The sequence below is a fragment of the Crinia signifera genome, chromosome 2, assembly GCF_055691185.1.
Source record: "Crinia signifera chromosome 2, ASM5569118v1, whole genome shotgun sequence".
NCBI lineage: Eukaryota > Metazoa > Chordata > Amphibia > Anura > Myobatrachidae > Crinia > Crinia signifera.
This window is the reverse complement of record NC_139218.1, coordinates 374,426,378-374,443,613: the sequence shown is the minus strand read 5'-3', so window position 1 is coordinate 374,443,613 and position 17,236 is coordinate 374,426,378. Positions and strand designations below refer to the sequence as shown.

General features: G+C 44.4%; 1 protein-coding gene across 1 annotated transcript in view; it reads left to right on the top strand.

Annotated features, from left to right (window-relative positions):
* Positions 1 to 17,236, top strand: part of CNTN5 (contactin 5) — a 1,198,205-nt gene that overhangs the window by 1,023,098 nt on the left and 157,871 nt on the right. The window contains exons 15-16 of the mRNA XM_083170083.1: positions 7,945 to 8,072; positions 9,907 to 10,082. Of these exons, the coding sequence (XP_083026209.1) occupies positions 7,945 to 8,072; positions 9,907 to 10,082 (304 nt within the window). The remainder of the gene's footprint in view (positions 1 to 7,944; positions 8,073 to 9,906; positions 10,083 to 17,236) is intronic.

Genomic DNA, 17,236 nt, shown 5'->3' with positions numbered 1-17,236 from the left:
AAAGTCTAGATATGCCACATCTACAGCCCCCCCCCCGTCATCTAGTATTTTGGTCACGGAGTCAAAAAAGTCAATGAGACTTGTTTGGCATGATCTCCCTGCAGTAAAACCATGCTGTTTTGGATCCTGTAAGTTGTTTAATTTAAGATATTCCACTATTCTTTCTTTTAATAGTGTTTCCATTATTTTCCCTACTACTGATGTAAGGCTCACTGGTCTGTAGTTACTTGCTTCTTCTTTGCTTCCACTTTTGTGCAGTGGAACTACATTTGCTTTTCTCCAGTCCTCTGGAACTGCACCTGTATCTAGTGACTGGTTGAATAAATCTGTTAATGGCGCTACCAACACATCTTTTAGTTCTTTTAGTATCCTTGGATGCACTCCGTCTGGCCCCATTGATTTATCCACTTTCAGTCTTGAAAGTTCTGTTAGGACTTTCTCCCTAGTAAATGTACCTCCATCTACCTTATTTTTATGAATGTCCTTGCAACTTAACTGTGGTCCCTTCCAGTCTCCTTCTATAGTGAATACAGAGCAAAAGTAATTATTTAGATGATCTGCAATTGCCTTGTCTCCCTCCACCAAATTCTCAGTGTCTGTCCGCAGTCTTATTATTCCTCCATTCGATTTTCTCCTTTCACTTAAATACTTAAAAAAAGTTTTGTTTCCTTTATCTACTGACTGAGCCATTTTCTCCTCAGCTTGTGCCTTGGCACGCCTGATCACTTTCTTATCCTCTTTGCGTCTGGCAAGATACACTTCTTTGTCATTATTATTTTGAGTCTGCTTGTATGTCCTAAAAGCCATCTTTTTTGCTTTTACACTAGTTGATACCTCTTTAGTAAACCACACTGGCTTCCTTTTCCTGGTACTTTTCTTAACCCTTTTGATACAAAGGTCCGTTGCCTTTAGTATTTCACTTTTTAATTTTCTCCACCTCTCCTGCACTCCTTTCAATTTCATGCAATCCACTAATGGGTCGCTTAAACATCTCCCCATTTTTGCAAAGTCAGACTTCAGAAAGGAAGTGGCCCTATTAAAGAGGCAAGCACATTATATATAATAGACAGTGGGTTGTTGGTCTTGCAGGCCATGTGGCAGCTTGGGGGAGCCAGCACCGGCAGGGTCTCCGGGAAGCATAGGGAGCAGCTGCGCTAACAGGAAGGCTGGAGCTGCCGCCTACTTAAGCAGCACAGGTGCCCCAGCAACTTTTGTATGGGGTAGGGATGGCCATCAACCATCGATGATTCAAAATCATTGATGGTTCATGACCGATGTTGAATACTTTTGCCATCGATGGGGGAGAACCAGATGGTTTCCCTCCATCGATGGAATAGCAAAACAATGTTTTGCTTTTTTTTTTCTTCAGTGCCGGGACAAGGAGAATATCTCCGCCCCCCTGAAATCCATGAAGCCCCACCCCCTGTGTTTTGATTTGCCCACAGGCCAATCAATCAAATACAATGGATGACCAACGATATGTAAAAAAATTGATGGTCATCCATTGCATAGTTAAGCACTATCGATGGCCAGTTGCAGAATTGCCATTGATGGCAACCATCGATGGCAATGGCAACGATGGCCATCCCTAGTCAGGGGGAAGCAAAATTTGTAGTTATGCCACTGCCTACAGCAGGGGTGGCCAAACCTGTCCTCAAGATCTACCAACGGTGCATGTTTTGCAGGCAACCTGTGGATCTATAGTAGGAATGAATGCAGCATGTTTTAAAATGTGTCAGTTAGTAATGACTACAGCTGTGCAGCAGCTAGGTAACCTGGAAAACGTGGACCGTTGGTAGATCTCGAGGACCGGTTTGGCCACCCCTGGCCTACAGGATACCACTGGCAGGTTGGAAGAGAGGGGGGAACCTGTCATGCAAGGAGGAATCTGTCGGCCATGAGAAAAGGGGCTGGAGCACAATGTGGGGGGGGGGGGGGTGACTCGAGAATTGTGGCTGCTGTGGGGCACTGAAAGAAAAAAAAATATATACTAACCTTAAAAAAATATACATACACATACATTATATATATATATATATATATATATATATATATATATTGTCTTATGCATTCACAATCAGTGACTTATTTAAAAAAAAATGTAACTGCTTAAAGTAAAAGTGCTGCCTTCCTTTTTCACCGGGTGCCTGCTCTGGGTTTCTCTCTCCCCAGCCCCATATCATATCCTGCCTCCTCCTTTACTACAGCCTGAAGCCAGCCATTCACTGACCTGCAGGCTGCAACTCCACATGCCATTGGACAGCTATACTTCACAGCAGCCCAGCACTGCTCTGTGGCTGCCTGGGCTGTCACTCACCGAAGGTACACAGCACACAGTGCCGCGGGGAAGCAGGTAGAGATGGGCAAAACGGATCATTAAGCTGAGCCGGGATCCGCCGGATCTCCCAGTGAAAAAGATGCTGATCTTTTAGACGGGTCCTCGGCTCACTTTAGAAAAAAAAAACGGGGGAATATACATGACCGAGTAAAAACACTGATCGATGGCTGGGTGCAGAAACGCCATCGATGGCACCTCTCGATGGCGTCTGCACGGATGGCCATCCCTGGCAGCAGCAGCTAATCTTTCTATCACTTGTAGGGCCTTATTCTGGTCGATGCGTAAATTTCCGAATTCTTTCGGATGGCGTTTTTTAGCCGTCTGCGCATGCGTGGGCAACGCTATGCGCATGTGCCACGCACGGTCTCCATACTCGTTCTCACTAATACCGTACAGAAATGTGCACCGCATTCACTCGGGAAATATGGGCGTAATATGGGCGTCATTCGGAACTACACAGGGGCGTAGTTTCAAAGTGGGCTAAACTGGGCATAAACATGGGCGTACACGTGGGAGTGCACTAATTCTGGTAGGCGTGCATTCGGACAGAACACCGACTGCAAACGAACCAAAAGGCAGAAAATATGCGGTCTCCATAAGCAAGTATTGCTTTGCGGACACCACTCGGTCATGCGCTAGGCATTCGGATCGCCCAATTAGTACTGCCGCACCTGAACCAATGTAAATAGTTTAAAATATTTATCACTTGCAAAAGGTAAATACTGTATATAGATGTATGTTATTGTAGTGTGCACATCCTTGCAAGACACAAATGTAATATTATTGTACAGCAAATAACATTATCCAAAAAACAAAATACACACACACACTGTGTTTATAAATGTTGGTAAGTGAGCTTTAGTATGTGTTAGTAATAGTTTTGCGGAAATACACCGCATCGGTGCGTACGGCCAGCTTCCCGTCCGTTCTGACGCTGTAAGACCGTGCAGAATCTGTGTAGTCCATAAACACGCCCTCTTCTTAAAGAGTGAGTCCGTCCGAATGCGGAGGACCTGTGGGCGTTTCTTCTTACAATGGGCCTTATTTTGGTTCATTCTTTCTGACAAAATCCTTCTTAGATGGACAAAACCATGTGCACTGCAGGGGGGGCAGATGTAACATGTGCAGAGAGAATTAGATTTGGGTGAGTAATTTTGTTTCTGTGCAGGGAAAATACTGACTGCTTTATTTTTCCACTGCAATATAGATCTCACTTTGAAGTAAAACCCCACCCAAATCTAATTCTCTCTGCACAAGTAACACCTGCCCCACCTGCAGTGCACATGGTTTTGCCCATCTAAGAAGGATTTTGTCAGAAAGAATGAACCAAAATAAGGCCCAATGTCCGCACAGCGTGGCGTGCGGTCTGCTCCGAAAGAATTCGGAAATTTACGCACCAACCAGAATCACCTCTGTAGTCACAGCACTGTACTTAGTCTCCAGAGGTAGTACATCTCTGCTGTCACAGGTGGCAGCACTGACATCAGGAAAATGCATTGTAATGGAAAACGAAACTGAAACGGATCACCTTTTTGGGATCGGCAGCTAACTCGTTCTTGGATGGGATCCGTTCAAAAGATCTGGTTCGTTCGCGAACGACCCATCTCTAGAAGCAGGGGAGTAGAGGAGAGACCGGAGCCACATTTGACGCTGTCTGCGCCGCGCTTAGCGCTATTGGCGCCGCTACCTATCTGACTCCTGTTCAGTTTGAGAGACAGGAGCTGGACAGCCGACAACAGCAGTGTTGCAGAGCAGGGAGAAGAGCGCCTCTTCAGCCCGGCGCCTCCCTTCTTTGCAGGATCTGCTGAGCGGATAGCGCCAGCGCCGATTATTGTGTTTTAATGGCCTAAAACTGACAGCAAGAAACATAAGTACAGACTGAGAAAGAAAGTGTATCAATCTACTTTGGTCTACACCTGTGCGTATGCCCCAAGTCCGATGTAGTCTTCCAGCAGCACTGCCACAGCAATTTTGCCAACCTAAGAGTCCTCCGCTCTCTATGGCGGCAACACTCACAGAACCCTAGTTACAAAGCTGATATCCCACTGACAATGTTAGACATCAAACGTAAGAAAAGTCTCTTATTTGACTGTATTGTGTTAGGGCAGGCAGTCCTTAAAGTGCGGTTGTAGCACTAGGATACATCATGTCTTCATGTGCGATGTTTTACAATATAGACCCCAGTCTATTTATGTGTGTGGTTGTTGGTGTATTAATGTGTGGTCCTGTAAACAATTTGTTAAGTTGAAATCACACTTGAGTATTTAAATCACTCTGGGGGAATCTGAGCAGAAATAAGTATTAGCTGTAGCAAACCTATAATGGCAGCCTACTGTGTAATCAAACATTTGAATTACCGTATTAAACTTTAACTCTTTGAGTGCCAATAGTTCTGTGAGAGATGTTCAAAATATCCGCTAACAACGCCAGCTCACATTTGTTATATAAATTCAAATAAAGAATGTTGTGCAAAAAAAGATAATATTTCTTATATAAGGTAACATTACCGGTCATTATGATGAATACAAATGTTTGCTTGGTCATTTTCACACCTATTTGGAGAAATTAATTTGGCATTCAAAGGGTTAAACATACTGTAACTTGGAGGTTTGTATGTTGGTCCTCTTTTTTTTTTTTTGCAAATGACTAATGGCCATGGATCTACACATGCTCAGAGTCGCACTGCACATGAGCAGATCTGGGGATGTGATCTGGCCTCACAGTGCCCCAATACCCTCTGCATGTGTGAAAAGCTGCTAGCCTTTGCAGACACACTTCTGGAAAAGGGGGCGTCATCCCTGTTTTATGTTCAAGCTAAAGCCATGAATGAAGCTTCACTGGCGCCGGTTCACACAGCGGATCCGATGCTGGGTCTTTGAATGCAGCAGCGGATAACAGAAAGTAGCAGTGGACTAAAGACGCCACCTGCGGCTTTATCATAATTATGCACAGCCCCTGCGTACAAAGGGCCTGATTCAGGCCTGACTGCTCATCTGCAAAGTTGCAGATGACCGCCAATAGATAGCCACTGCCCAGACAGATAGAAAACCTGCCCAGTGCAAACCTGTAAGTAAATTGGGAAAATATTGCTATCCTGTTGCACATCCATACGCAATTCCAAAACCATCAAATTATTTTTTTCCAGTCTTGGCAAATGTGAGTAAGTCATACTTGCCCACCCTCTCAGAATGGCCGGGAGGCTTACGAAAATCCGGTCCTCCTCCCGGCCCCCGTGAAGGTGGGCAAGTCTCACGCATGCTCCCCAAAGCACCCCCCACTGCCCCTTCCCCTGAAGCCGCTGATTTGTGGAATTTGTGAGACTAAGGGGGAGGGGTCAGGATTAAAATGACACAAATCTCATAATTTTAGCTCTGCCCCTTCCCTGCGGAACCATGAATGGAGGAGTTTGTGTGGATTGGGGGCGGGGCATTGTGACATCATCCTTGTCCCTGCCCCTGAAGAGCAGCATTAGGTCTCCTCTCCAGGCTTCTCTTGGAGAGGCATCTTTAAAAGACAGTAAGTATAGAGTAAGTCTGACCATCCCACAACTCTGCAACAGATACAGGCTGATCGGGGCCAGCGCTGGTCGCACACCCTCCCTTAAAACGTCTGGGCACACCTGCTTTTTTTTTTTTTACATTCCCAGAAAATGGCTGGTTGCCGCCCCCAAATGGCGAGTGGATTGCGATTAGATCCATTCAATATTCCTGTTGCTATTTTGCTTTGCGTGTACACGCTACAATCTATATGCATGCGCAGTCATTTGATAATCACGTGATCTGCGAATTCGCACAACAGCGACCAACTCTGAATCAGTCTTATTTACTCAACATCTGTCATATAGCATCTGCTTAAGCCCATAGCTGAGATACACGATTACTGTTTATCCAAAAATAAACCATTTGCCAGAATGTCAAAAAGAAAAGTTTTAAAGATTATAAACTTTTATTTTATGGGATGCAGTCATTACGCTCGACATGCATTGGGTCGACCACTGAATGTTGACAAGCCTTAGGTTGATACGTGAAATAGGTTGACATGGGGAAGGTCAACACAAGCATTAGGTCGACAGTAAAAAAAAGTCGATGTGAGTTTTTTTACGTTCTTTAAGCCAACATGTGCCGACAAGAGGTATTTCATACCCTACCATCCACTACAGCGTGGGGGGAGGGGAGAAATAGTGTGCCAAATGCAGCGAGGCACTGTGCCCAAAGCATGGCGAGTGCAGCGAGCCATGCAAGGAGACGCGGTACACTTAGATGGTGCCAATGGTGTCGACATTTGGGGGGGGGGGGATTGTGACAAACCCATGTCAACCTTTTTACTGCCGACCTAGTGCTTGTGTTGGCCTTCAGTCAACCATACTGTACCCATTTCTACCTATTTCAGTTTTTGACTTAGACCTGTCAACCTTCAGTGGTCAGCACATGTTGACCTAAATTGGGTGGATCCAATGACCCATACCTGTTATATACTTTACTATTAAAAAATGTATTTTGAAAAGTTACATTTTCTCATATGTCACAGCATTAGGAAGGCATTCTCAGTTTGGTTAATTGGTGTATGTGTTATTCGTTCTTTTTTTTTTCCAGATGGAGATCTTTCCTATTCTATTATATATGTTCAATAATGATATAATCTTACTTATTATTATTATTATTATTATCATTATTATTATTATTATTATTATTATTATTATTATTATTATTATCAACAACAATAATAATAATAGCAATAATAGTAATAACAATAATAATAATAGCAATAATAATAATAATAATAATAATAATAATAATAATATCAACAGTTATTTATTCATTTATTTATTTCTTAACCGTTATTTATATAGTATATTATGCAGCGTTGTACAGAATATGGGTCTTATTCTGGTCCATTTGCAGTGTCTGATTATACGTGTGCCCCCTGCAGCTGATGATCGCCGACCATCGAATGATGTGGGTGGATCCCACTAGGCTACAAATGCATGTTACTGTGTGGACTCGCAAGGATGCGAATTCGCAGCCTTGTGAATCAACCAGAATAACCCCCTGTATTTCACCATTCCCCATAATCCCTGCAGGGCAGCCGAGAGGTATGCCGGGCCCCGGTAAAATTTGGGGTGTGTGCTCTAATTGCGGGAGGCGTGGCAACCCCTGCGATTAGGCCAAGCCCCCAAAACATTTAGGGGGTTGAAAACACACTTTAAAGTCAACGGACAGGTGGGGGGATTGTTATTGTTGCCCCCCTCAGCAGCAGCACACACAGCATGTGCTGTGCTGATAGCAGGCTCAGCATGAGCTCTCACGCTGTCAGTGAGACACTCATGCTGAGCCTGATGTCAACACAGCACATGCTGTATGTGTGTGCTGCTCGAGAGAGAGAGACGGAGGGAGAATTTTGTGTGTGTGTGTGTGTGTGTGGGGGGGGGGGGGTTGGACCAATGGCCCCACCAGCAAGCCTGGGCCTGGGTAATTAGTACCTGCTCCCCCCCCCCTCTCGGCTGCCCTGTATCCCTGCCCCAGAGGAGTGTACAGCATTGTATACACCTGTAGCCTCTTGCTGGTTCTCAGTGGCTGCATCTAGAATAACTGACTCTCTCTTTTCAGGGTAGCGCTTATTGCAGATGGAAGTTTACGGATCTTAAACGCTACTAAATCAGATGAAGGAAAGTACATATGCAGAGGGGAGAACCTGTTTGGTTCCGCAGAAATTACAACAGTCGTATCCGTTACAGGTATTGTGACCTATTGCATTTAGTAACGTCATCATGTCGCCATCGTGTCGCCGTCATGTCACCATTGTGTCACCATTGTGTCTTGCGTGGTAACATGCATAATAGGGTCCAGTATGATTTCCCTTCATTCAAAATACCGACAAGCATTGTCAGACAGTCAAAACACTGACATGTTCAAATTAAGGACATTCATTATGCCAACATGGTCAAAATGCCGACACTGTCCAAATGTTGGCATTAAAAGGGTCAATTTTCCAAATAGTCAACATGGTTTTTGGAGGTGTTTATGTCGACATGGACATAAACATATAAGTGTACCGTGTCCCCTCGCATGGCTCGCTGCACTCACTAATATAATTTAACTCTGTGCCTACTTGGATCGTGAATTAAGAACAAGTTTCTAAGAAAAACTCATGTTGACTTTTTGAGATGTTGACATTTTAAATGCTGGCATTTTGACCGTGTTGGCATTTTGACCATGTCAGCATTAAAAATGTTGGTATTTTGAACGCAAAGGTATTTTGATGGTCACTTATATAATTTTGTCAGTACATAACGTCATAACATAACTTTCATGGATATTTTCAAGAAGCGAAAGGAAGATACATTGTGGCATTTCAACATTACAGTGTGATAGCCTCAATACTAACCCTAAATTTGTAGTGTTGTATGATGTCAACAATCATAATGTCAACATAATCACCATGGCCCTTATTCTGATCGGTGCGGATATTCCCGCATTCTTACGGTGCGGTCCGCACGCCACGGTGTTTTGCCGCGTGCGGCCATCGTCCGTAGAAACGCCCACGGGTCCTCCGCATTCGGACGGACTCACTCTTTAAGAACAGGGCGTGTTTACGGACGACATACAAAGCATGCGTGTGCGGGAGAAACACTCCGATTCGGCACGGTATTACAGAGTATTACAGAGTATGCTCGGGAATACCGCATCCGAACGGGAGCCAAGCGGTGCTACCGCACGTAAGCGGAGTATTTACGCCAAACAACCCACTATGAAGTATCTTCTGCTATACATCACATGACCCACTTATTCAATTACCTATCCTGATAAAAAAATGCTTATTTGGAATTGGAATCAATTAGATTCCAATATATCCTTACAAGCATGCCTAACACATGCATTGCACACATTAACCCTTACAGCAATTGAAGTGCAATGGTTTCAATTAAAGCACTGACAAGCGTCCTATTAGTGAGTAATGAGTAAAGGAGTCGATTCTATTGGGTTCAGGTGTTAATGCTTGTAGTCATTAGGCGTACGTTCGCCTACCGCATGAACGAGTGGTGTCCGCAAAGCAATAGTACACTTGTGGACACCGCACATTTCTGCCCTTTTTGATCGCGTGCATTCGGAGTGGTTTCCGAATGTACGCCCCCCAACATAAGTGTACTCCCCCGTGTCCGCCCATGTTTCCGCCCCGTTTTGCCCACTTTGAAACTACGCCCATGTGTCATTCCGCATGACGCCCATAATACGCCCCTATTTCCCGACTGATAGCGGTGAACAGTTTTGGACGGGATTTGCCCGAACTGGTACCGAGTCAAGGCGTGGCACATGCGCGTAGCGTTCTCCACGCATGCGCAGACGCCATAAAGACGCGATCCGTAAGTACGCGGTAAAGTCCGCGTCAATCAGAATAAGGGCCCATGTCAACATTATGCCCATATTGACATTGAGAATGGCGACATGTTTACTGATTGTTGGAATACTGCTAGTGTTGGTATTGTGACGACATTCCCGTCAAGTACAGTAGTGGATATGTGCAATCTGCAAACGTAACTAGAACCCAGACTTGTTACTGATTCCCTGCAGAACCTACAAAGATAGAACTCATGCCAAAGAGGACGGAACTGACTGTTGGAGAGAGTGTGGTGCTCAGCTGTAAGGCGGTTCACGATCCGCTGCTTGACGTCAGTTTCTTCTGGACACTGAATGAACAACCTGTCGATTTTGAAAAAGAAGACGGACATTTTGAAAGCATCAGATCTGTAAGTAAAGATTATTGTTATTGTTATTACTATTGTTATTATATAACCAGTTGGGTTGGGATCGTTTGGTCGAATGCATTATGGTCGAATGTCATTACATCGAATCCATTAGGTCGAATTGCTAAAAGGTCGACATGATTCTAGGTCGACATGGGAAAAGGTCGAAATGATTCTAGGTCGAAAGGTCATTAGTTCGATAGGTCATTAGGTCGACAAGGTCATTAGTTCGACATTGTCTAGGTCGACATTCACAAAGTCGACATGGGGTTTTTCACTGTTTTTTTACCTGAATGTCAACACAGTCGACATGGACACAGTTTAAAGTGCACTGCATGCGCTCGCTATGCGTCGGGCACGGTGCCTCGCTACGCTCGGCACACTATTTTATTCTCCCACCACGCCCTAGTGGATGGTAGGGCATGAAATACTGCCTGTCAGCACATGTCGGCTCAAAAAACAGTGAAAAACCCCATGTCGACTTTGTGAATGTCGACCTAGACAATGTCGAACTAATGACCTTGTCGACCTAATGACCTGTCGAACTAATGACCTTTCGACCTAGAATCATTTCGACCTTTTTCCATGTCGACCTAGAATCATGTCGACCTTTTAGCAATTCGACCTAATGGATTCGATGTAATGACATTCGACCATAATGCATTCGACCAAATGACCGCATCCCAACCAGTTGCAGGCATCATAGTAACGGTTATCATACAATTTAATATTAACCCTTTTCAGTCCAAATTCAAAGTCTGGTTTAATTTTTTTTTTATTAATTGTCTTTTTTTTTGTATTATTCAAAAATGGTCTACATTGAATGTTAAACTTTGTTAATGTTCAGATTTAAAGTGACTCACCATTGGATGTGCTACTAGCGCTAGGGCTGTTGATCCTGACTAGACGTTGGACCTAAAAGGGTTAAGCTATTATTGCAGGTGGAAGCATTATGATACAGTGGGCTCCATGCTTCCCCCACTTGTGGAACATACTGTACAGTATGTGAAGCTCTCTGATACCTACCTCTACACTATAGCCTGTGGTACCAGCTCCCATCCCATGCACTCTACATGCCTCACTAGCTCCTAATGTCTCAGCATTGTCCTCTCTTTCTAGAATATTATAATACCGCTTTCACACTGCATGAATAATCTGGGTCCGTTCCGGGTCCCTGTGCGGTGTGAAAGGGCTTTTAAAAAAAAAATACTGGATCCAGCAACCCGGCATTCCGACCCGGGTAAAAAGAAGGGTTCGAACCGGGTCGGCCCTGGGGTTGCTGGGCAGTGTAAACGGGTAACCCGGGTTGAGTGATCCAGTTACCGTTTACTTCTATGGATCAGGCAGCAGCTTGACCTTAGTGCTGCCTCCTCCCCTGCCCCCTTCTGAGATGCCGCTGTTCTGCCCAGCCCCCCCCCCCCCCCCAGATGACGTCAAGCGACCCGACAATAAGCCGGGTCGCTGAAAGCCGGATTCAGGGCAAATGCCGAGTCGGACGGACCTGTGTCCTGATACCGGGTTCGACCCTGGATTTTGTGATCTGAAAGCAGTATAACTGTCCAGTGTGTAGAAAAGGCAAGGACGTTCTTCAGAAAATGATTTCAATGTAATTTATTCGCATTACCACATGATTGGCAAATTATTGTTTTCATATGGTCTTTGAATGTTTGATGGAACATAGGCATATTAAACTTTTTCTATCCTATCTACTTGTGATCTGCAAATCTCATCTAACATGTATCTCTTGTCACCTCCTCCCTTAACTCTACTGTTCACATTAAAAGTACACAGCAGCAGGCACACATACATTACATTGCAGTATGGAGTCAGTTTGCAACAAATACTGTAATGCAGTTTTATTGATATGAGTAGGCTTAAAAGTACATTCATTTCAGGTGCAATTTACTTTAACCCCTTCCTGACACAGCCAGTTTTTGCCTTCCTGACAGAGCCCTTTTTTTTTCAAATCTGACATGTATCACTTAAGTGGGGATAACTTTTTTTTGCTTTTACTTATCCCAGTGATTTTGAGATTGTTTTCTCGTGACACATTGTACTTCAAATTAGTGGTAAATTTGGGTCGATACAGTCTGTGTTTTTTTGTGAAAAATACCAAAATGTCGTAAAAAAATGGAAAATTTAGCGATTTGCAAAATGTTAAATTTTCTGCTTGTGAGACAAATAATCATACCACTCAAAATAGTTAATAACTAACATAGACCATATGTCTACTTTATGTTTCCATCATTATTTCAACTTCCTTTTAATTTTTTTGGACACTAGGAGGCTTACAATATGAATAGCAAATTCTCAAATTTTCAAGAAAATTTCAAACACTGATTTTTTTAGGGACCAGTTCAGTTCTGATGTGACTTTGAGGGACTTGTATGTGAGACACCCCCATAAATGATGCCATTTCAAAAATTGCACCCCTCACAGTATTCAAAACAGCATTTTGGAAGTTTGTTAACCCTTTAGGTGTTTCACAGGAATTAAAACAAAGTGTAGGTGGAATTTCAAAATTTCATTTTTTTGGCAGATTTGCAATTTTAATACATTTTTCTAAGGAACACAGTAGATTTTACTAGAGAAATGTGACTAAAAATTGATTCCCCCAATTCTTTTGTTTTCATAAATATCCTATATGTGGCCCTAGTGTGCACGTTGACCAAACTACAGGCTTCATAATAGAAGGAGCACCTACTTGATTTTGGAGCCTCCTTTTTATGAGATTATTTTTTAGGCACCATGTAGGTTTCTAGGCACCATAAGATGCTAAAATTTAGGAACCCCCCCACAAGTGACCCCATTTTGCAAACTACACCCCTCAGGGAATTCATCTAGAGGTATAGTGTACATTTCAAACCCCCAGGGGTTTCACCAATTGTGGTACAACTGGGCAGTGAAAATGAAAAATTAAATTTTTTACACAAAAATGCAGTTCTGGCTCAAAATTTTTCATTTTCACAAGGAATGAAGGAGACAAAGCACCCCAAAATCTGTGCCCCAATTTCTCCCGAGTACGGCAATGCCTCACATGTGACCAAAAAATACCATTTGGGTGCATGGCAGGACTCAGAAGGGAAGGAGTGATTTTTGGATTTTGCAGCTCAGATTCTGGTGGAATGTTGGTGGGTGCTATGTCGCATTAGCAAGACCCCCCAAGCACCAATACAGTGGAACCCCCCCCACAAGTGACCCCATTTTGCAAACTACACTCCTCAGGGAATTCATCTAGGGGTATAGTGTACATTTCAAACCCCCAGGGGTTTCACCAATTTTGATACAACTGGGCTGTGCAAATGAAAAATTACATTTTTTACACAAAAATGCAGTTCTGGCTCAAAATTTTTCATTTTCACAAGGAATGAAGGAGACAAAGCACCCCAACATCTGTGCCCCAATTTCTCCCGAGTACGGCAATGCCTCACTTTTGACCAAAAAATACCATTTGGGTGCATGGCAGGACTCAGAAGGGAAGGAGTGATTTTTGGATTTTGCAGCTCAGATTCTGGTGGAATGTTGGTGGGTGCTATGTCGCATTAGCAAGACCCCCCAAGCACCAATACAGTGGAACCCCCCCACAAGTGACCCCATTTTGCAAACTACACCCCTCAGGGAATTCATCTAGGGGTATAGTGTACATTTCAAACCCCCAGGGGTTTCACCAATTTTGATACAACTGGGCAGTGAAAATGAAAAATTACATTTTTTTACACAAAAATGCAGTTCTGGTTTAAAAAATTTTATTTTCAGAAGGTATGAAGGAGAAAAAGCACCCCAAAATCTGTGCCCCAATTTCTCCCGAGTATGGCAATGCCTCATGTGTGACCAAAAAGTGGCAGGACTCAGAAGGGAAAGAGTGATATTTGGATTTTGCAGCACAGATTCTGGTGGAATGTTGGTGGGTGCTATGTCGCATTAGCAAGACCCCCAAAGCACCAATACAGTGGAACCCCCCCCACAAGTGACCCCATTTTGCAAACTACACCCCTCAGGGAATTCATCTAGGGGTATAGTGTACATTTCAAACCCCCAGGGGTTTCACCAATTTTGATACAACTGGGCAGTGAAAATGAAAAATTACATTTTTTTACACAAAAATGCAGTTCTGGCTCAAAATTTTTCATTTTCAGAAGGTATGAAGGAGAAAAAGCACCCCAAAATCTGTGCCCCAATTTCTCCCGAGTACGGCAATGCCTCATGTGTGACCAAAAAGTGGCAGGACTCAGAAGGGAAGGAGTGATATTTGGATTTTGCAGCACAAATTCTGGTGGAATGTTGGTGGGTGCTATGTCGCATTAGCAAGACCCCCAAAGCACCAATACAGTGGAACCCCCCCACAAGTGACCCCATTTTGCAAACTACACCCCTCAGGGAATTCATCTAGGGGTATAGTGTACATTTCAAACCCCCAGGGGTTTCACCAATTTTGATACAACTGGGCAGTGAAAATGAAAAATTACATTTTTTTACACAAAAATGCAGTTCTGGCTCAAAATTTTTCATTTTCAGAAGGTATGAAGGAGAAAAAGCGGTACTTGTGTATTTTGACGGCGCCCACGAAATCGGCCGAAAATCGGCCGAAAATCGGCCGCAAATCGCATGGAAAAATCGGATGCGATTTTGCGGCCGATTTTGCGGCCGATTTTCGGCCGATTTTCGACCGATTTTTCACTTTTTCCGGCCAATTTGCATGCTGTTCAATTATTGCACACCCCCGAATACCATCGTAGTGCATCGCATGCAATATAGTGGCATGTGATGCATGCCATGCGATGCATGTGAAGCGATTCGATTTCTAATTGTACAATCACCCTGATGGGTGCTTACAATGTTAAATGCACCGCCATTGTTAACGCCACACCCACTATCAACGCCAACCCGAAGCGTGGCGAGCGTAGCGAGCCCGCGAGGGTCAGCGGTACGCGTCCTCCGACCTTTTCATACCCCCACTATCCACGTCGGCGTGGAGTTGATTTTAGATAGTGTAACGAGCGCAGCGAGCCACCGAGCCCGAAGCGTGGCGAGCGCAGCGAGCCCCGCGAGGGGACGCGGAATACATGTAAAGTAATCCGCGTCCGCTCGCCACGCTTCGGGCTCGGTGGCTCGCTGCGCTCGCCACACTATCTAAAATCAACTCCACGCCGACGTGGATAGTGGGGGTAAGAAAAGGTCGGAGGACGCGTACCGCCGCCCCTCGCCACGCTTCGGGTTGGCGTTGATAGTGGGGGTGGCGTTAACAATGGGGGTGCATTTAACATTGCGAATCACATCGCATCGCATGCCACTTGCTGGCATGCGTTGCTATGCGATATTTAATTGTACAATCAGGGGCATTTTCCCGAAAATCACATCGCATACCATCGCATAGTACCTGGGGGTGTGCAAGGATGGAATAACATGCAAATCATCAGGAAATGGCCGAAAATCGGCAAGAAATCGGCTGAAAATCGGACGCAAATCGGACGCAAAATCGCATCGCAGATCAAATCGGCCAAAAATCGGCAGAAAATCGGCCGCAAATCGGCCGATAAATCGGATGCGATATCGGATGCGATTTGGATGAAATCGGGCGCCGTTATAATACACAAGTACCGAAAAAGCACCCCAAAATCTGTGCCCCAATTTCTCCCGAGTATGGCAATGCCTCACATGTGACCAAAAAATACCAGTTGGGTGCATGGCAGGACTCAGAAGGGAAGGAGTGATTTTTGGATTTTGCGGCTCAGATTCTGGTGGAATGAATGGTGGGTGCTATGTGGCATTAGCAAGACCCCCGAAGCACGGTGAAATGATGAACCTAATAATCCATAGATGTGTGGTATATTTTAAAACACTCCTTTATACATAGGCCGGGTTTGTCGGGGCAAGTGTCACACTGGAAAATAGTTTGCTTTCTTATTCCTTTTTTATAGCAAACTTTGCACCTTTTTTGTGTCCTGCCCTTTTTTCCAGTGGAGGGGATTTCATCAGGAAAATGCTGCCCTGGTACAATACGGGGGCCAGTACTAGAAGTACTGGGGCCCTCTGCCTGCTGGTTCCCAAATATTAGGCCCTTATGACTTCCTCTTGAAAGTGCATAAATGTCCCCCTCTGGCTGGTAGAACGGAATAGCACATAAGCGTTATACAGTGCCATCTGGATGATATACACGGCCAGCTTCTTGTACCAGATTTTTGTTTTCCGCAGGGCACTGTACGGCTTCAGTACCTGATCTGAAAGATCCACTCCGCCCATGTACCTATTGTAATCTAGGATACAATTAGGTTTTGAGGTGTGGGTACTGGTACCTCGTACAGGGACGGAGGTGGTACTGTCTCCGTGAATTGTTGTCAGTATAAGGACATCCCTCTTGTCCTTATATTTGACCAACAACATATTTTCGGTGCATATTCCCCTGCTTTCACCCCTTCTCATTACTTGGGCAATGTGCGTTTTTGGGAAGCCTCTTTGGTTCTTGCGCACAGTACCGGAAGCTGCTGTACCTCTTGAACCAAGGGCCTTAAACAGGGGGATGCTAGTGTAAAAGTTATCCACATAGAGGTGATAACCTTTATCCAGGAAGGGGTGCACTAAATCCCAGACAATTTTTCCACTAACACCTACGAGGGAGGGGGGGCATTCTGGCGGTTCAATTCTTGAATCCTTCCCTTCATATACCCTAAACCTGTGGGTGTACCCTGAGGTGCTTTCACACAGCTTATACATTTTTATGCCATACCTTGCCCTCTTACTGGGAAGGTACTGGCGGAATTTAACCCTTCCTTTAAAATGTATAAGGGACTCGTCTATGCAAATGAATTTATCTGGGATGTACATCTCAGCAAATTTGGCACTGAAATGATCAATGACCGGCCTGACTTTAAATAGCCGGTCAAAGGTGGGATCATCTCTGGGTGGGCACTGTGCATTATCGTTGTAATGCAAAAATTTAAGGATTAACTCAAAACGAGTCCGGGTCATGGCCATACGGTAAAGTGTGGTGCTGTACAGAACATCTGTACTCCAATATTGCCTAATTTCTGGCTTTTTTACTATGCCCATATGAAACACCAGACCCCAAAACGTCATCATCTCTACTGCATCTACAGGGGTCCACCTAGCAAATGATGACGTGGGGTTTTGAGCAATAAACTGCTGGGCATATAAATTAG